Genomic DNA, 21,586 nt, shown 5'->3' with positions numbered 1-21,586 from the left:
GTTCTAAGGCCCTTTAGAATCTTTACTTGCATTAAATCCAAAAAACAAACCCATTGCCATCGAGTCGATTCCAACTCATAGCAACTTTATAGGACAGGGTAGAACTGCCCCATAGGGTTTCCAAGGAGCACCTGGTGGATACAAACGGCCAACCTTTCTGTTAGTAGCTGAGCTCTTAACCACTGTGCCACCAGGGCTCCTGTATTAGGGTGCCTCAAATGCATGCCATTGTTTATTCTGGGTTTTCAAACTGACTTCCCAAGTATATTTGGAAGTGGTAGTGGTCCAGGGTGTTTCAAAATAGACCCAATTAGAGTCCCAGGCCTGAAAGGCTCTTCTTAGACTTATGGTTTATACCACCTGATTATTTGGGTCCAAGGATGGAGGTTAGGAGTGACCTACTACTGAGCAGATTAGCTGCGTATTGTTTATTGTTCAGTATGCCCAGCTAGCATCCTATTTGATGGTGTCAGCAAATTAAATCGTTTTTTAATTTAATTCAAGGCAGCAAACATTTTTTAGACATTTGTCATGTGAAAATCATTTATGCTAGGTGCTAGCGGAGATATGGATATGTAAACACATCTCTTTATGTATGCGAGTCTATGATGAATAATGTAATACAGGTAAAGGCCAAGTGCCATGGGAGTATGGAGATGGGAAGAAAGATTTGGATTTTCATTATGGTTTCTTACAAAAGAAACATAATATTTTGTGCTTTAAATTGTAATCAATGGAATAGTTTTGGAATAATGGGAGGACGTATTGTAGAATTAAAACCCTAAAAATAAAAGATGTTAGTTTGTTTTTTTTTTAATTGTGGTAAAGTGTACACAAGAAAATATTTGCCATTTCAACAATTTCTTTGTTTATAATTCAGTGTTAGTTCTGGTTTTACAAAATATGTGAACTAGAGAAAAGATGAACTTTTCATGATTATATTTCCCCTGCTGTATATTTAGAAAAAAGTGGAGCCATTTGCCAGTGTTCTTAATCTTCCGTACCCATTCACTTCAGAAATCAATAAAGTTGCTGTGTTCACAGGGGTGAGTAAACTTTGTCAACTTTTTATATTCTCTCCTTTTTTTTTTAACCTATCACATTAATCAATGATTAGAATAACTGAGTAAGTACAATTAGAGAAAAATCTTAGCTAAACTCATCTCATCATTAGTCCACCACATTGTTTCTTACAAGAAACTGAGGAAAAGTATAGAATTTATTCTACTAGCTTCTGTTTCCTATTCACTCTCTTCCTCAAACAACAAAAACAGGATTGTTTTAAAGCAGTGGGACTACTTAGTGCTGTGAAGTCACTGAAGCCACAATTTAAAAAAATATTTATTCTAGGAAGTCAAATATATAACAAGTATAGTAATGTAGTCCTTTGAAAATTATCAATCGTTTGTTTATAAAGTGTTTGTAAATTTGTTTTGTAAAGTGAATTAATTCTTCCCTATCTAAAGCTCAGACTTCAGGCATTTTAAGAGTATGTGCCTCACTTTCAAAGAAGAAACAAAGTCTTTACTTCCCAGAAATGTGGGGAATGTTGTTGTTAGAATGTCACAAAACTCTAGTGATTAAGGGACTGTTAGATTTTTACAGTAAAACCAAGCGGCATAAAGGGACATATAGAAAAGAAAGAACAGTATTGTTTGTTTTCCTTTTGAATTTTTCAGACACTTGACTAAATTTGGTTCTGTCATTTCTTATTAAATTATACTTTTTTCTTATTGGTTTGATAAAATGTCTCTAATAAAACTAAATATGTCGTAGTCTCTTTTTTAAGGTGATGTATTGATAGCACTGGAAACTTAGGAACCACTTGGTAGGTTCCTAATTTGCCATTTTGATGTATTTCCCCTTATGTCTGTCGAGAAACACTTTAATCACTTTACAAACTAAAGATGTTTGTAATATCACTGATGCATTTATTTGAAAATTGATGTATTTTCAATTAAAAATAACAACTCACAATTTTAATTTTGTGATATTATTCCTGGTAAAATACTTGAAAGCAAACTGAGTTTTTTAATGTTAAGGATTGATATTCAAACTATTGTATTTTGGTAGAATGCGTCAGAGACTAAAATAGCAGAAGAAAACGGAGCTGCGTTTGCAGGAGGAACTAATCTGATTGAGAAGGTAGAGTACTGTTTTAATATTCATCATTTATAGAGATTGTTCCATAATCTTTGCCATCCATTGGTTTACTACATGTAGAACATAACCACTCTGCCCATATCCTTTGAAAATGGTTAGTAGAACTTTATAGAACAGAGAAAATGTTCCTACTCTTTTGGGTCTCAAAATCAAGGTAAGAAAAAACTATCCAGACAATCTGGTATTAATTATGCTTGATTTACATTGTGATTTTTTTCCTTGCTACTTGCTTTATGTCTATGAGAATTTTGTGGATAGATTAGAAAGGGCGACGTGACTCTGTGGTTTTGAATGCGAGATTTAAATTGGAATCAAAAACACATGGTATCTTCGTGTTTTACAGATCAAATATTGGTCTTGATTTCTTGCTGTAAAAGGTGTGATTCACTTAGTAGATCACAAAATCTGATCTCTATAATATGGTACTTTTGGTTACTCTTAACTTTCACCTGCTAGTCTGTTCAGAGTGGCACAGGTGTGGGTGGCATGGTAGTGAGAAGTGATTATATAACCTGCTTTTAGAAAATAATGAGCTTGTGGATCTTGCTTGAAAACAAAAGCCAGTTTTTTCTTTTTCCCCCTTAAAGAAGTAGGAGGAAGGGGGCATGTCTGATGAATTTTGGGAGTTATTTCGGAAATATGAAATTGTCCTTAACATTGTCCAAAAGCTCCTCTTCTAAATGTAATCATTTAGATAATAGAATGTATGTATATTTAGGAGCCCTGGTACCACAGTGGTTAAGTGCTTGGCTGCTAACTGAAAGGTTGGTAGTTTGAATCCACCCCTTGCTCCATGGGAGAAAGATGTGGCAGCTTGCTTTTGTAAAGATTACAGCCTTGGAAACCCTCTGGGGTAGTTCTGCCCTGTCCTATAGGATCACTGTGAGTTGGAATTGACTCCACGACAAAGGGTTTGGTTTGGTTTGTATATATATTTAGAACAGAAAACAAATGACTTGAAAATTTATTTTTTATCTCATATCCCGATCCTCATTTGGGGAAGTTTTGACTGGGGACTTCTTTTGGGATGTACAGCAGTGCTTGTAGTTGGATGTTTTTCCATCATAGTGGTATTCTACATTTGGTGGGGATTCTGGATTTTTAAGGAGAGTGTCCAGAATGATTGATTTTTGAGAGCAGAACTAGTGGAAAATAGAAGAAACTATGCTTTGATACACATTCTAGGCCAAAGCGAGAGAGTGGTACCCAGTTCTTTCTGATGTACCATTAATTTTAATTTTTAAAAATTATTTTATTAAAAAATAGACAATACCACAAGTGCTTGGGAATTTGAGAATAGAGCTTAGTCTCTGGGATCAGAGAACTAGCTCTTCTTATTAAATTTGTGTACTGTTTTTCATTTAATTTCTTTCTAGAATCACAAGAGTACTTTCTAGAATGTCAGTCACAATGGAATTTAAATAGCTACCTCCTCTTCTGAAATGCTAAACAAGAAGTTACTTACCTCTTAAGAAAGTAATGGTAATGGAGCAGAAATGCTATGTAGCATTAAGTTCAGTAAGTGAAACATATTTGAAAAAATAACTGAAATAATGAAGCCAAGTACATTTTGAAATTATATAGGTAAATTAAATAGGTGAATGCTTTTCAACACTTGAAAGAGGTTTTTTGCAGCAGATTTGCCCAATGCAATATGGCATTTGATTTCTTAACTGCTGCTTCCATAGGCGTTGATTGTAGATCCAAGTAAAATGAAATCCTTGACAACTTCGATATTTTCTAAGGAGTCCTGGTGGCTCAGTGGTTAAGGGCTTGACTGCTAACCGAAAGGTCAGTGTTTCTAACCCACCAGCCGTTCCACGGGAGAAAGATGTGACCATCTGCTTCATTGAAGATTACAGCCTTGGAAACCCTATGTGGCAATTCTACCCTGTCCTACAGGGTCATAATGAGTCAGAATCGACTTGATGGCAAAGGGTTTTTGTGGAGCCCTGGTGGTACAGAGGTTAAGAGTCCGGCTGCTAACCAAAAAGGTCGACCGTTCAAATCCACCAGCCACTCCTTGGAAACCCTTTGGGGCAGTTCTACTCTGTCCTATAGGGTCAGTATGAGTCAGAATCAACTTGATGCCAACGAGTTTATAGTTGTCACTAGCACATGATTTCCATCCACAGTTTTGTGTTATTCGAAGACATGTTTAGTCATCTTAAGGGTAACTAAAGCCGAACATTTAAAAATGGAATTTTTATTTACTAAAAAAATTTTTTTTTTATTGTACTTTAGATGAAGGTTTACAGAACAAACTAGTTTCTCATTAAACAATTAGTGTGCACATAATGTTTTGTGACATTCGTTGCCAACCCCACGACATGTCAACACTCCCCCTTCTCAACCTTGGGTTCCCCATTACCAGCTTTCCTGTCCCTTCCTGCCTTCTCATTCTTGCCCCTGGGCTAGTGTGCCTGTTTAGCCTGGTTTTGTTTTATGGGCCTGTGTAATCTTTGGCTGAAGGGTGAACCTCAGGAGTGACTTTATTACTGAGCCATAAGGGTGTCCAGGGCGATGCTCTCGGGGTTTCTCTAGTCTCTGTCAGACCAGGAAGTCTGGTCTTTTTTTTTTTTTGTAAGTTAGAATTTTGTTCTACATTTTTTTCCAGCTCTGTCCGAGACCCTCTATTGTGATCCCTGTCAGAGCAGTCAGTGGTGGTAGCCGGGCACCATCTCGTTGTGCTGGACTCAGTCTAGTAGAGACTGGTCGTTGTGGTCCGTTAGTCCTATGGACTAATGTTTCCCTTGTGTCTTTGATTTTCTTCATTCTCTCTTACTCCAGACAGGGTGAGACCAGTGGAGTATCTTAGATGGCCGCTCCCAAGCTTTTAAGACCCCAGACACTACTCATCAAAGTAGAATGTAGAACATTTTCTTTATAAACTATATTATTCCAGTTGAGCTAGATGTTCCCCGAGACCATTGTCCCCACAGCCCTCAGCCTAGTAATTTGGTCTCTCAAGGAGTTTGGATGTGTCTATGGAGCTTCTGTGACCTTGCCTTGGTCAAGTTGTGCTGGCTTCCCCAGTATTGTGTACTGTCTTACCCTTCACCAAAGTTACCACTTGTCTATTGTCTATTTAGTGTTTTTCCCTCCCACCTTTCCCCTCCCTCGTAACCATCAAAGATTGTTTCTTTTTGTGTATAAACCTTTTCTTGAGTTTATATAGAAGTGGTCTCGTACAATATTTGTCCTTTTGTGATTGACTTACTTCGCTCACCATAATGCCCTCCAGAGTCATCCATGTTGTGTAATGCTTCACAGATTCATTATTATTCTTTATCGCTGCGTAGTATTCCATTGTGTGTATGTACCATAGTTTGTTTATCCATTCATCTGTTGATGAACACCTGGGTTATTTATTTCTTTTTACTGTTGTGAACAGTGCTGCAGTGAATATGGGTATGCATATGTCTATTCATGTGACGACTGTTATTTCTCTAAGATATATTCCTAAGAGAGGGATTGCTGGATCATATGTTATTTCTATTTCTAGCTTTCTAAGGAAGCACCATATCGTTTTCCAAAATGATTGTACCATTTTGCATTCCCACCAGCAGTGCGTAAGAGTTCTAGTCTCCCCGCAGCCTCTCCAACATTTGTTATTTTCTGTTTTTTTGATTTGTGCCAGTAATGTCAGGGTGAGATGGTATCTCATTGTGGTTTTGATTTGCATTTCTCTAATGGCTAGTGATTGCGAGCATTTGCTCATGTGTCTGTTGTCCTCTTGAGTGTCTTCTTTGGTGAAGTGTCTGTTCATATCCTTTGCCCATTTTTTTAAATTGGATTATTTGTCTTTTTGTTGTAGAGGTGTTGAATTTTCCTGTAGATTTTAGAGATTAGGCCTTCATCAGATTTTTCATAGCCAAAATTTTTTTCCCAGTCCGTAGGTTCTCTTTTTACACTTTTGGTGAAGTCGTTTGACGAGTATTTAAGTGTTTAATTTTTAGAAGATCCCAGTTATTTAGCTTATTTTCTGGTGTTTGTGTATTGTTAGCTATGGTTTATATCCTGTTAGTGCCTTGTATTAGCCTCTAGAGTTGACCCTGTTTTTTCTTCTATGATCTTTATAGTTTTTGGTGTTATATTTAGGTCTTTGATCCATTTTGAATTAGTTTTTGTGTATGGTGTGAGGTATGGGTCCTGTTTCATTTTTTTGCAGATGGACATCCAGTTTTGCCAGCACTATTTGTTAAAAAGACTGTCTTTTCCCTGTTTAATGAACTTTGGGCTTTTGTTGAAGATCAGGTGACCGTAGGTGGATGAATTTACATCTGGGTTCTCAATTCTGTTCCATTGGTCAATGTATCTATCATTGTACCAGTACCAGGCTGTTTTGGCTACCGTAGCTGTGTAGTAGGTTCTGAGGTCGGGTAGTGTGAGTCCTCCTATTTTATCCTTCTTCTATAATAGTGCTTTACTGCTTCTTCCCTTTCCATATAATGTTAAATGATTAGTTTTTCCTTCTCTTTAAAGAGTGCTGTTGGTATTTGGACCAGGATTGCATTGTATTTGTAGATTACTTTGGGTAGAATGGACATTTTCGCAATGTTAAGTCTACCTATCATGAGCATAGTATGTTTTTCCATTTATGTAGGTCTCTTGGTTTCTTGCAGTAGTGTTTTGTAGTTTTCTTTGTATAGGTCTTCTATATCCCTGGTTAGATTTATTTCAGAGTATTTTAATTTTTTTAAGGGCTCAAAATAGAATTTTTAATTTAAAAGAACATGTCATAGAATCAGTATTGAAAGGTCTTATGGTAGAAGTGCCACAAATACTTCTTTGACATTTCAAAATTGCCTCTGCTGTTATATTTCCTGGGATGAGAGCCCTCGTTCTAGAACTGCATTGCCCGTGCTTGAAGCCCGACTCGGCCTTTTATGAGTGTACAGAAATTACTCATGCTCCTGGAGCCCTCGCTTCCCTGATCTGGAATGTGTTGTCAATATTAGTACCTGTCACAAAGGGTTATTGTGAAGACTGAATAAATTAAACCATGTAAAATATTTAGCAGAATGCTTGGCAAATGTTAAGTGCTCATTTAATGTTAGTTATTATTGTTAAGGGCAACATAGTATGTTATTTAGGAAATAAACAATTTGTGAAAAGAAAGAATAGTGACAGGATTATATGATTCCAGAATCACTGCTTAATTTTGGCACAGTTCAAATTTTTAGGGTATACCCTGTAACTCCAAACCAAGGCTTCAAATGGTACGTTGTAAGATTTCATGCAAAAAGAATCATTGATAAAATATTTGTTGCCCAAACAGTATCATTCTAAAGAGTTACTTCATTTTATAATCAACAAAATTTTTAAATGGAGTATATTGTTGTTGTGTAGTAATTATGTTGGGTACTTGCCTGAATTAGTTAGAAATGTCTCTTTTAAATTGAATATTCTCTTGCTTTCAGAGTAGAATTAGGGTCTGGATGATGAACTGTAAGTGAACTTGTCTTTGATCACCCCATCCTTTTTTATTTTTAGTTATTGGCGACAAAGAGAATTTTAGTTTCAATTCTTTGTGAAAATAATTATAGATTCAGTTCTCTTGATGCTCTAAATTTAGGAATAGAGTGGGGTTGCTAGTGAATTTGGCAGCCAGTTGATATTAATGTTACATGTGATCTGTTGCAAAATTTCAACTTGTTTCTTCAATTTTTGAGGTACTTGTGAATTAAACTGTGTTGGATTATGTGAGCCATGAACATATCAGTGCTATGTTCTAGTTTATAACACTTTTCCCTAACATAACTGCACAGAAGAATTAAATGTTTTCCTCAAAAATGAATGTGCTTATTTTTAAAAGAAAACATCAGAAAATGTTTTGCTTTTGATGATTTTCATAGTTGGTAAATGTATTCGTATTATCCTTGTGTTTGAACGAGAGAATTGTGCTTAATGTCTGTTTTCTGAATTATAAGGGAAATTACTACATTATACGTAAATTTTTTATTTACTGAAGGATAGTTCTTTTCATATTATCTGAGGCTATCTTTTTTTTTTTTTCTGATTTACAGATTTTGGCTGATGAAGTTCATGCAGACTTTTATGTAGCTGTTCCAGAAATAATGCCTGAGCTTAATCCACTAAGGAAGAAACTAAAAAAAAGATTTCCAAAGCTTATTCGAAGTAAGGGAGAATTATTATTTTTTTTAAATTTCAGTGTGCTATCAAGAAGTTTCTTGTCAGCTTTCTTCATTTAGTAAACAAAATTGCAAATGTTATGTAGAATAAATAGTATATCCTCTTATTTGAGTTTTGTATTATATGAGAACATGTGGATTAAATTTTTTTTTTTTTTGCCATTGATATTGGTAAACTAACATAGTTTTGGAAACTTTGTAGTACCAGTTCTTTAAATTTAGTGTACTGTATTCTAGTTTCAAATTAATTGACTCTGTTGACCACTAAGTATGTTACCATCATACTGTTTTATTGACATTTATACTTCTTTATTAATATAATGAAGTGGCGCAGTGGTTAAGAGCTTAGCTGCTCATTTATTTAAGCATTCAACATATATATATGAGTACTTACAAATAAATGGAGCCCTAGAGGCACAGTGGTTAAGAGCTACAGCTGCTAACCAAAAGGTCGACAGTTCAAATCCACCAGCTGCTCCTTGGGAACCGTATGGGGCAGTTCTACTCTGTCCTGTAGGGTTACTGTGAGTCAGTTTTTTTGGTTTGGTTGTTTTTTTGTTTGTTTGTTTGTTTGTTTTTAAACCAATAAGTGCATGGCTCTGCATATATTTTTCCTTAAGGATATTTTCAGGAACTTTCTCCTTATGGATATTACCCTCTTAGGAAATCTAGTAAGAGAGGTAAGGTCAGTACATATATGGCCATATTATAAAGTATCAGATATTATATGATAAATTCACAAAGTGTTGTGGTTGTTCAGTGGAAGTGGAGTGAGTTTACGTGTAGCTGGAGAAGGCATCATGCAGGAGGAGACGTTTAAACTGCACCATGAATAATTAGATAAGTTGATTAAGGGTAATATTATTTTAAGTAGAAGTAATGTATTAATCATGGAGCCCTGGTGGCACGGTGGTTAAGAGCTCAGACTGCTAACCAAAAGATCGGCAGTTCGAATCCACCAGCTGCTCCTTGGAAACCCTATGGGGCAGTTCTACCCTGTCCTGTAGGGTCACTATAAGTTAGAATCAACTCAATGGCAGTGGGTTTTTTTAATGTATTAATCATAGATAGACACTGAGATAAGTGAGAAATTGTAGACCAGGTATAAAAAATAGCAGTTCATTCTCCTTATCTGTAATGAATGATAACCCTACATTGAACTGAAGGAGAATAGGGAGAATTAAGTAGAAAGGTAGATTGATGCCATAGTGAGGAACATCTTGAGTACTGGGCTAATGAGCATGAACTTTTATTCTGTATTCAGTAGGAATCTCTTAGAATTTTTAGAGGTGAAGAGTGACAACATCTGTTCTTTTTTAGAGCTTTAATCTGGCAAGTATTTGTAAGATGTGTTGGTAGGCAGGGAGACCAGTTAGATGCAATTGCAAGAGACTTACAAAGGTAATAACTGTTTATTCTATGGTCTTCATAAGAGACTGGAGTGAAGAGGACAAATGTAAAAGATATTAGGACTTTGCAACTAGGTAGTTAGGAATGGACTGGTTGAGAGAGAGAAAGAGAGGAGTCAAATATGATGCCAAGATTTTTAAACCTAGGGGCCTCTTTTAATATGGTGATGCCATTAATAGAAACAAGGAGTATGTTTAGAAAGAAATATAAGTTCATTTGCAGACATGATTTTTTTAGGTGCTGCTGGATGTTTGGTGTAGATAGGCATTATTTCAAGTAAAATTTTACAGTATAAAGAACATGTATTTTTAAATCGTTTAAGTAGGTTTGTCTTGAAGTTACGTCTCTAGTTGAGCTAAAGAAAACCTGCTAAGATTCTTCGTACATGATAGCCACTAACACTTGTCTGAAATAAAGATCATACCCTGTAGCTTAAGCAAATTCAAATGAATTCTCCAAATACTTCTGTTGTACTTGAGTTTTGTTTCTTTTTGATAATCTCTGTTAAATCAAGGATCCTTATTAAATATTGGACTGAGGTGTAGCAGTTTTTATTAGAGATTTCCATTGCATAGTGTTTGTTATAATGGAATTAGAGTTATACTCTTTCCTAAGTAAGATGTAAAATTAAACATTATTTAAAAAAGTAAGTCAGAATTGCGCTGGAATTTGTTGAGAATATTTCTCATTATTTTTTTGTTTCTAGTGAAATTCAAGCTTATATCAGAACAAAATCAAATAGGACTAAATATAGTCAGTTTAAACTGAAATTGAATACCCAAAATATCCTTATTCAGCTCCTTGCTTTGCACAGTGAACTGTGTTTTCACAGATATTAATTTTTCACTTTTGTAACTTTACTGATTCTCTGTATAGCCCTTTTGGCTTCTAATTTCCTTAGACTTGAATTTTTTTTTTATTACTATTTTCATCGCAAAATTAGAAACGAATTGTTTTTCAGTCTGAAAAGTTTTTACTTTTTTTTATTGTGCTTTAAGTGACAGTTGGCAATTCAAGTTAGTCTCTCATACAAAAATTTATACATACGTTGTTTTGTGACCCTAGTTGCTCTCCCTATACTGTGACAGCATATTCCTCCTTTCCACCCCAGATTTCCCATGTCCATTCAACCAGCTCCTGACCCTCTCTGCCTTCTCATCTTGCCTCTGGACGGGAGCTGCCCTTTTAGTCTCATATATCTACTTGAGCTAAGAAGCACACTCTTCACAAGTATCATTTTGTGTCCCATAGTCCAGTCTAATCTTTGTCTGAAGAGTTGGCCTCGGGAATGGTTTTAGTTTCGGGCTAATAGAGAGTTCGGGGGCCATGTCTTCTGCGGTCCCTCCAGTCTCAGTTAAATCATTAAGACTGGTCTTTTTACTAGAATTTGAGTTCTGCACCCCACCTTTCTCCTGCTCCATCAGGGACTCTCTGGTGTGTTCCCTGTCAGGGTGGTCATTGTTGTAGCCGGGCACCATCTAGTTCTTCTGGTCTCAGGCTGATGAAGTCTCTGCTTTATGAGGCCTTTTCTGTCTCTTGGGCTAATAGTTCCCTTGTGTCTTTGGTGTTCTTCGTTCTCCTTTATTCCAGGTGGGTTGGGACCAATTAATGCATCTTAGATGGCCTCTTACTAGCTTTTAAGACCCCAGATGCCAATCACCAAAGTAGGAGACAGAACATTTTCTTAAAAGACGTTATTATGCCAATTGACCTAGATGTCCCCTGAAACTACAATCCCCAGACCTCTGCCCCTGCTACTCTGTCCCTTGAAGTGCTTGGTTGTATTCAGGAAACTTCTTAGCTTTTGGTTTAGTCCAGTTGTGCTGACTTCCTCTGTAGTGTGTGTTATCTTTTCCTTCACCTAAGATAATTCTTATCTACTTTCTAGTTAGTAAATACCGATCTTCCTCCCTTCCCACCCTCATAACCATCAAAGAATGTTTTCTTCTGTGTTTAAACCTTTACTTGAGTTCTTATAATAGTGGTCTTATACAATATTTGTCCTTTTGTAACTGATTAAATTCACTCAGCATAATACCTTCCAGATTCCTCCGTGTTGTGTTTCACAGATTCATCGTTGTTCTTTATCGCTGTGTAATATTCCACTGTGTGAATATACCATAATTTGTTTATCCATTTGTCCGTTGATAGGCACCTAGGTTGTTTCCATCTTTTTGCTGTCGTAAACGGTGCTGCGATGAACATGGGTGTGCATATATCTGTGTGACGGCTCTTAATTCTCTAGGATATATTCCAAGGAGCGGGATTGCTGGATCATATGTTACTTCTATTTCTAGCTTTTTAAGGAAGCGCCAAATCAATTTCCAAAGTGGTTGTACCATTTTACATTCCCACCAACAGTGTATAAGTGTTCCAGTCTCTCCACAACCTCTCCAACATTTATTATTTTGTGTGTTTTTGGATTAATGCTAACCTTGTTGGGGTGAGATGGTATCTTATGGTAGTTTTGATTTGCATTTCCCTGATGGCTAATGATCATGAGCGTTTCCTCGTGTGTCTGTTAGCTACCTGAATGTTTTGTTTGGCGAAGTGCCTGTTCATATCCTTTGCCCATTTTTTAATTGGGTTATTTGTCTTTTTGTTGTTGAGGTTTTCCAGTATCTTCTAGACTTTAGAGATTAGACGCTGATCAGATTCGTCGTAGTCAAAAATTTTTTCCTGGTCTGTAGGTTGTCTTTTGACTCTTGGTGAAGTCTTTTGATTAGCATAAGTGTTTTATTTTTAGGAGCTTCCACTTATCTAGTTTCTCTTCTGGTGTTTGTGCATTGTTACTTATGGTTCATATTCTGTTTATGCCATTTATTAGAGCTCGTAGCGTTGTCCCTATTTTTTCTTCCATGATCTTTATCGTTTTATATTTGATATTTAGGTCTTTGATCCATTTTGAGTTAGTTTTTGTGCATGGTGTGAGGTATGGGTCTTGTTTCATTTTTTTGCAGATGGATATCCAGTTATTCCAGCAGCATTTGTTAAAGAGACTGTCTTTCCCCAATTAATGGACTTTGGGCATTTGTCAAATATCAGCTGCTCATAGGTGTATGAATTTATGTCTGGATTCTCAATTCTGTTCCATTGGTCTATGTGTCTGCTGTACCAGTACCAGGCTGTTTTGACTACAGTGGCAGTATAGTAAGTTCTAAAATCCGGTAGCGTGAGGCCTCCCACTTTGTTCTTCTTCTTGAGTAATGCTTTACTTATCCGGGGCCTCCTCCCATTCCATATGAAGTTGATGATTTGTTTCTCCCTCTCGTTAAAAAATGCCGGCGCAATTTGGATTGGGATTGCATTGTATCTTTAGATCACTTTGGGTAGAATTGACATTTTCACAATGTTGAGTCTTCCTATCCATGAGCAAGGTATGTTTTTCCACTTTTGCAGGTCTCTTTTGGTTTCTTGCAGTAGTGTCTTGTAGTTTTCATTGTATAGGTCTTTTACGTCTCTGGTTAGATTTATTGCTAAGTATTTTATCTTCTTGGGGGCTGTTGTAAAGGTATTGATTTGGTGATTTCCTCTTGGAAGTTCTCTTTGTTGGTGTAAAGGAATCCAACTGATTTTTGTGTGTTTATCTTGTATCCTGATACTTTGCTGAAATCTTCTGTTAGTTCCAGTAGTTTTCTTGTGGAGTCTTTGGGCTTTTCAGTGTATAAGATCATATCATCTTCAAATAGAGATATTTTGACTTCTTCCCTACCAGTTTGGAAGCTCTTTATTTCTTTTTCTAGCCTAATTGCTCTGGCTAGGACCTCCAGCACAGTGTTGAATAAGAGTGGTGATAAAGGGCATCCTTGTCTGGTTCCCGTTCTCAAGGGGAATGCTTTCAAAGTCTCTCCATTTAGGATGATGTTGGCTGTTGGCTTCGTATAAATGCCCTTAATTACGTTGAGGAATTTCCCTTCTATTCCTATTTTGTTGAGAGTTTTAATCATGAATGGGTGTTAGACTTTGTCAAATACCTTTTCTGCATCGATGTATAAGATCGTGTGGTTCTTTTGTTTTATTAATGTGATAGATTACATTGATTATTTTTCTGATGATGAACCATCCTTGCATACCTGGTATAAATCCCATTTGATCATGGTGAATTATTTTTTTGATATGTTGCTGAATTCTCTTGGCTAGAATTTTGAGAATTTTTGCGTCAATGTTCGTGAGGGATACTGGTCTGTAATTTTCTTTTTTTGTAGTGTCTTTACCTGGTTTTGGTATCAGGGTTATGCTGGCTTCATAGAATGAGTTTTGGAGTATTCCTTCCCTCTCTGTGCTTTGAAATACCTTTAGTAGTAGTGGTGTTAACTCTTCTCTGAAAATTTGGTGGAATTCTCCAGTGAAGCCGTTCGGGCCAGGGCTTGTTTTTGTTGGTATTTTTAAATTAACTTTTCAATCTCTTCTTTTGTTACAGTTTATTTAGTTGTTCTACCTCTATTTGTGTTAGTTTAGGTAGGTAGTGAGTTTCTAGAAATTTGTCCATTTTCTCTAGGTTTTCAAATTTGTTAGAGTACAGTCTTTCATAGTATTCTGTTATGATTGTTTTAATTTCGGTTGGGTCTGTTGCAATATCACCCATCTCATTTCTTATATGGGTTATTTGCTTCCTCCTGTTTTTCTTTTGTCTGTTTGGCCAATGGTTTTTCGATTTTGTTGATCTTTTCAAAGAACAAGCTTTTGGTCTTGTTAACTCTTTCAATTGTTTTTCTGTTCTCTATTTCCTTTAATTCTGCTCTAATTCTTATTATTTCCTTTCTTCTGGCACCTGAGGGCTTCTTTTGCTGCTCTCTTTCTACTTGTTACAGTTGTAGGGTTAATGTTTTTATTTTGGCCCTTTCTTCTTTTTGGACACGTTGATTTATTGCTATAAACTGACCTCTGAGCACTGCTTTTGCTGTGTCCCAAAGATTCTGGTAGGATGTGTTTTCATTCTTGTTTGATTCTATGAATTTCTTTATTTCATCCTTAATTTCTTCTATAACCCAGTAGTTTTTGAGCAAGGTGTTGTTCATTTTCCATGTATTTGATTTTTCTTCCTTGCTTTTTCTGTTATTGATTTCCACTTTGATGACTTTATGGTCAGAAAAGATGCTTTGTAGTATTTCTATCCTTTGGATTTTGTTAAGGCTTGCTTTATGGCCTAATATGTGGTCTATTCTGGAGAATATTCCATGTGCATTGGAAAAGAAAGTATACTTGGCTTCTGCTGGGTGGAGTGTTCTGTATATGTCATGAGATCAAGTTGGTTGATTGTAGCATTTAGCTCTTCCATGTCTTTGTTGAGCTTCTTTCTCGATGTTCTGTCCTTCACCGAAAGTGCTGTGTTGAAGTCTCCTATTACTTTTGTGGAGCTGTCTATCTCTCTTTTCAGTGCTGTTAGAGTTTATGTATTTTGGAGCCCTGTCGTTGGGTGCATAAATATTTATTATAGTTATGTCCTTCTGGTGTACTGATCCTTTAATCATTATATAGTGTCCTTCCTTATCCTTTGTGGTGGATTTTTCTATCCTTTGAGTTTTAGTTTTTTTTTGTCTTTAAGTCTAAGGTGTGTCTCTTGTAGGTAGCATATAGATGGATCATGTTTTTTAAATCTACTTTGACCCTCTGTCTTTATTGGTGCATTTAGTCTATTTACAATTATCAGCATAATTGTTGATAGGTATGAGTTTAGTGATGTCATTTTTTGTGTGTCCTGTTGACAGTTTCTTTGTTCCGTTTAATTTTCTGTGCTGAGTCATTTTTCTTCATGTGTTTTCATCGCTGTTGATTTTGTATTTGCTGAGTCTTTATATTGTTCTTGTTTTTTATTTTGATGAGTAGGATTGTTAGTTTCCTTTTTGGTTACCTTCATATTTACCCCTATTTTTCTATGTTTATACCAGTCTTTTATTTCTTTATATCACCTTGACTTCTTCTCTATATGAAAAATGTATGTATACATTTTTTAGTTCCTCTTTTTTGTTTTAATATTGTCATCATTTACCTATTGACATCTCTATTTCCCTATTTTCAGTGTTTCAGCTTTGATTTAGTTTTGTGACTTCCGTTTCTGAGTTGATATCTGGTTGCTCTGTTCTGTGTTCTAATTTTGGGTTGTTATCTGATGCTGCTGATTTTCTAACCAGAGTACTCGCTTCAGTATTTCTTATAATTTTGTTTGCTGTTTGCAAATTCCCTAAGCTTCTGTCTATCTAGAAATGCCTAATTTAACCATCCTATTTGAGAAATAGTTTTATTGGAATATAGTTCTTGGCTGGCAGTTTTTTCATTCAAGGCTTTATATATGTCATCCCATTGCCTTCTTGCGTGCATGGTTTTTGCTGAGTAATCCGAGCTTAGTCTTATTGACTCTCCTTTGTAGATGACTTTTCATTTATCCCTAGCCACTCTTAAAATTCTCTCTTTATCTTTGGTTTTGGCAGGCTTGATTATAATATGTCTTGATGACTTTCTTTTGGGATCTACCTTATTTGGGGCTCGATGAGCATGTTGGTTAGATATCTTCTCATCCTTCATGATACCAGGGAAGGTTTTTGTCAACAAAACTTTAACAATTTTCTCTGTATTTTCTGTTATCCCCTATTCTGGTATTCTGGTACTCCAATCACTCGTAGGTTATTCCTCTTGATAGAGTCACACATAATTCCTAGAGTTTCTTCATTTTTTAAAATTCTTTTATCTGATTTTTCTTCAAATAAGTTGTTGTTAAGTGCTTTATCTTCAGTCTCACTTATTCTGACTTCTGTTGCCTCGATTCTGCTCCTATGTCTTTCTACTGAGTTGTCTAATTCTGAAATTTTATTGTTAATCTTCTGGATTTCTGATTGCTGTCTCTCTGTGGATTTCTTGTAGCGTATTAAATTTGTAATTATGCTCTTGAATAACCTTCTTATGTTCCTGTATTGCTTTGTCTGTGTGTTCTTTGGCTCTTTCTGTGTTTTGCATGATCACCTTCCTGATACCTTGGAGAGTTCTGTATATTAATCTTTTGTATTCTGCCTCCTGTAATTCCAAGAAATTCTCTTCGTCTGGAAAAATTTTTTGATTCTTTATTTTGGCAACTTGCTGAAGCCGTCATGGTGTGCCTGTTTATGTGACTTGATATTGACTGTTGTTGCCGAGCTATCAGTAAGTTATTATAATTTATTTATTTTATGTTTGCTTACTGTGTCCTAGCTTCTTGTTTTGTTTTGTTTTGATATGCCCGTATAGGCTACTCGTGTGAGCTAGTTTGATTATTGGTGCCTTTGAAGCTCTATCATCGTGTCACTAGGTGGTTAGATCTTTTACTAAGTATCTGAGCCCAGGAATCTGTCTACTTTTCTTGTATGGATTCAGCTCAGGTGTCCAGGTAGTTGGTCACTAAGTGTGTGGTTCAGGCTGTCACCTACAGTCCTAGACAGGCATGGGTGATTGATGTAGGCACAGGTATTGGGCTGTAGTAGGGTGGCATGTGCTGAGCAAGGCAGGGGGCTGACGGTTGCCCCGGAGTGTCTGGGAGGAAAGCGTGTCACTGTTCCCTAGGGTGCGTAGGTGGGTGGGTTTTGCAGTCAGATTATCAGCACCCAGTGCTGTTGGGTGTAAGGACGGAGGGACACCACTTATTTTTGCACCCTTGTCACAGGTGCTAGGTGGCGTGTGTGGAGCCTTGATGTGGGCAGGTGAGGTACCTGCTTAATGGGCAGAGCAGTGTTAGATGTCACAAACCTGTTACTTCACGGCTGAAACAGTTGAAGTAGACTTCAAGTATATACCTTGTTGTACTGTGGTAAAGAGGGCCTACGCTGTTGAAGTGGGCCCACACAAGTCTATGCAGGGGTGAAAAGCATTCAAAGTCTGTGGAACCGTTATACCTGTGCCTAGGCAAAGGAGTTGTGCCAACCCTGAGTTCTAGCTTAGGGGAGCCGGTAGCTTATTTTTTCCCTGTTTGTTAATTTGTTCCCTCTCCAAGGCTGGGAGAATGGCTCAGGTCACGTGACGGGTACTATTTCCAGCCCAGGGGAGTTGGCAATCGCTGAAGCCGGCCTGGGACCCAGTTCAGAGACTGGAGGTGAGAGGTAAATGGGAGAGAGGTTTTTCCCAAATGAGGTGTTTTTGATCCACATGGTTGGCTGGATGCAAGTACTTATCTTTAGCTGATTGAGTGCTGCTTTTTGCTGGTTCTGGATGGCGAAGTAGAGTCTGCTGCTGGGCCTCTCCTGATGTGGAAAATTCCTCCCTTGCACAGCTGCTTGCCTCACTGCGTATGCAAACTCATCTAGCCTGAAGAGCCCTGGCTCCCGCTGGGTCAGTTGTCGCAACTCCTTGCTGCTTCTGAACTGTCTCTCCCTCCCTCCACCACTCAGTCTGATTACTCAGCTTTGCCTTTTATGTTCAGGGCTCCTAGATCGTTTTTTTACAATTGATTCACTTGTTTTTTTGGGTCTTTGTTGTAAGAGGGACCACAGGAAGCGTCTGACTACTCTGCCATCTTGGCCCCTCCTCCTCTGAAAAGTTTTTAAATAACTTATTTCCTTGTTCCAAATAACAAAAGGTTCCCTTTAAAATGTTTATTTTTATTGACGTGCTTTACTTTATTTCTACTTTCATAATGAAAAACACCCTCTCTGTACCATGGTCGAGCACCTGTGTGTGTTTGTTTCCTCCACTTTGCCATTTGCTTAACAAGGCACCTTGTAAAATGACAGACCTTTCTCCTCTTGTGATATTTTCTTTCACTCCCACTTGATCTGCTTACTAGCACCATCAAAGCATTTGTGTTCTTTAAACATGAAGACAAACGATTAACCTGTCAAAAATGTTAAAACAATACACCAGATGTGCATTAGAACAAATGAGGCATGTATTATGGATTTTCAGAACTTATTCAGCTTCTTGTTTAGGAACATTTGATTCCTCTTATATCCAACAAAAGACTTGAGGGTAGAATAGAAATTATATTTTGAGCAAGTGGATGAAATTAAAAAACAAGCCTCTGAGCTCATTAGTTTCCCATTTTGTCTCAGTTTTACTAATGGGAGTGGGTGTAAGCATCTTGGCTGGATTGAATGTGCACATTTTGCAGCACATTTAATGCTGTAGTTTTATTCATTTTATTTTAATTGCTTACATAACTGTAGGCAAACTATCCTATTTTTCAAATGCACATTTGACTTGTTTTCTCAGTACTTTTTTGTTTCATAAAATGCAAGACATTGAAGCTTGATTTTTAAAATTTCTTGGAAGAAATTTGGCCTCATTCTGCTTTTCAGCTAGCTTTTTTCCCTCCGTATAAGTGCCCTCTGAAATTTCTTTCATCTCTAGTATAGAAATTTTTGTTGGAAGTTTTTTTTATTCTTAATTGTATTTATATTTATCATTTGCTAAACAGAAGATACTAGCATGAAAACTATCTTGACTTAACAGAATTCATTTTCTATTATGCATATTAGTCCATGATAAGTACTGGGGCATTCATGGAAACAGTTTAATTCATATGAAATTTTTGGCAGGTAGGAGGGAAAAGGACATGATGAGAAAATTGGACACACTAATATGTGTTCTTCTTAACATGTGGCTTAGCTCTTAGAATTGAACACTTCTGATCAGTTGGAGTCTTGTCCAAAGGATATTCCAGCAAACTTGTCCAAAGATATTTACATCTACTGAGTAGGACACTGTTTTCTATAAGAAAGTTGGTGTTATATCATACTAGAGAGTAATGGATGTTAAAATTATTGAAATTTAATGTGAAATATTTTTACTTCATAGGATGACGTGTTGTACTTCCAACTCTTACTTGCAGTATTGGAACAATTTAGAACTCTTTGGTTATATAAGGAAAAATGTTGAAACACAGAGAATTTTTGCAGTGTAATAAATTTGAAAATTTTCTAATTTTTTCTTCTGCATGTATTAGTGTAAAAACCACCCATCTGTGAGAGACTTCAGTGATAATTAGATACTGTTATAATTATTATAGATGAATTACTAGTATATTACAACCGGCTTTATTATTCTTTCCTTCAATTCCTTTACTCAAGCCATAGAGGCCATTGCTCTTTCTCAGACTCACTAAGTGTTCTCCTTTCTCAGGTCTTTGGACTTATTGTTCCAGGTACTTGGAAGACTTCACCTACTTGCCTGGCTTATTTTCTCACTCAGTTATCACCTAAATAAAGAGGGCTTCTATAACCATCCTGTATAAAATACTACTCCCTTCCTTTCCTGTTATCATTAGAGATCTCATTATTGTGCTTTGATATTCTTTTTAGGACTTAACCATCCCTGGCATCTTATGTTTTATTTGTGGGTGTGTGTTTATTTCCTCCCATTAGGGAAAGAGCATTTTCTGTTTTGTCCACTCCTATATTCCCATGACTTAGAAGAGTACTTGGCACATAGTAGGAACTCAGCAAATATTTGTGCAAGGAATGAACACTTAATTCTGCATTCATTTGATAGAAGATATAGAATCTAAGCACTCTAAAAAATGGATTATCTACAATGTATAGATTTTTATCAAGTTAGAATAATTATATTTATCACTAATGAATATCTACTATGTGCCAAGCCTTGGATATAATGGCTGTGAACAAGAACCTTGCCATTATGGAGCTTACAGTTTTGTTTTCTGCAGCAGAAAAACTGGTTTAACTATGCTTAGACTTCCTTAGTTAAACAAACAAAAAACAACACATACCTCAAAAGTCTTTATTAGATCCAGTTATCCTTTTCAGCTACCATCTTAGTTCTTTCTGTCGTTTCATACTAAGTTTTTCAAATAAGTGGTTTTTCGTGATTGACTGCCTCCATTTCCTTACCAACCGTTATTCTTCCTTACTGTCTTCTGCCATAAGTCAGCTAAAAATGTTACCGTTGATAAAAGTCATGGATCTTTCTTTTTGCCAGAATCAAAATTCTGTTATTAGTTTTCTGTTTCTTGAACCTTTTATGCTATACAATCCTAATTCACCTCCTTTCTCACTAACCATTCCTTTTTTCTCTTCCCTGGCTTCTTTTATTCTGCTTGATTTTTTTCCCTGTATTATTTCCTAGTAAAAGAAACAAAAAAAGGTACATCAGGGTGAAATCCATGACCATGTAGTTTAGTACATGTTATGTTGATATGTTGCTGAATTCTGTTGGCTAGAATTTTGTTGTGGATTTTTCCGTCAATGTTCATGAGGGATATCGGCCTGTAATTTTCTTTCTTTGTGGTGTCTTTACCTGGTTTTGGTATCAGGGTTATGCTGGCTTCACAGAATGAGTTTGGGAGTATTCCATCCTTTTCTATGCTCCAAAATACCTTTAGTAGTAGTGGTGTTAAACTCTTTTCTGAAAGTTTGGTAGAATTCTGCAGTGAAGCCACCTGGGCCAGGGCTTTTTTTTGTTGGGAGTTTTTAAATTACCTTTTCAATCTCCTTTTGTTATGGGTTTATTTAGTTGTTCTACCTCTATTTGTGCTAGTTTAGGTAGGTAGTGAGTTTCTATAAATTTGTCCATTTTGTCTAGCTTTTCAAATTTGTTAGAGTACAATTTTTCATAGTATTCTGTTATGATTCTTTTAATTTCAGCTGGATCGGTTGTGATATCACCCACCTCATTTCTTATACGGGTAATCTGCTTCCTCTCCTGTTTTTCTTTTGTCAGTTTGGCCAGTGGTTTCTCAATTTTGTTGATCTTTTCAAACAACCAGCTTTTAGTCTTGTTAACTCTTTCCGCTGTTTTTCTATTCTCTATTTCATTTAATTCTTCCCTAATTCTTATTATTTCCTTTCTTTTGGTGCCTGAGGGCTTCTTTTGCTGCTCTCTTTCTACTTGTTCCGGTTATAGGGTTAATGTTTGGGTTATGGCCCTTTCTTCTTTTTGGA

At 36.4% G+C, this 21,586-nt stretch overlaps 1 protein-coding gene across 5 annotated transcripts in view; it reads left to right on the top strand.

The window, feature by feature from the left end:
• MRPL1 (mitochondrial ribosomal protein L1) overlaps positions 1–21,586 on the top strand; it is a 168,145-nt gene that overhangs the window by 87,889 nt on the left and 58,670 nt on the right. For all 5 annotated transcript variants that reach the window (XM_023737613.1, XM_023737612.1, XM_023737611.1 and 2 more), the window contains 3 exons: positions 963–1,046; positions 2,074–2,145; positions 8,193–8,304. In XM_023737613.1, coding sequence (XP_023593381.1) covers positions 963–1,046; positions 2,074–2,145; positions 8,193–8,304 — 268 coding nt within the window. The remainder of the gene's footprint in view (positions 1–962; positions 1,047–2,073; positions 2,146–8,192; positions 8,305–21,586) is intronic.

Source organism: Trichechus manatus, unplaced genomic scaffold (genome assembly GCF_000243295.1).
Source record: "Trichechus manatus latirostris isolate Lorelei unplaced genomic scaffold, TriManLat1.0 scaffold00105, whole genome shotgun sequence".
In the NCBI taxonomy this organism is placed as follows: domain Eukaryota; kingdom Metazoa; phylum Chordata; class Mammalia; order Sirenia; family Trichechidae; genus Trichechus; species Trichechus manatus.
Note: the sequence above shows the minus strand (reverse complement) of the source record. Positions and strands in the feature narration are given on the sequence as shown.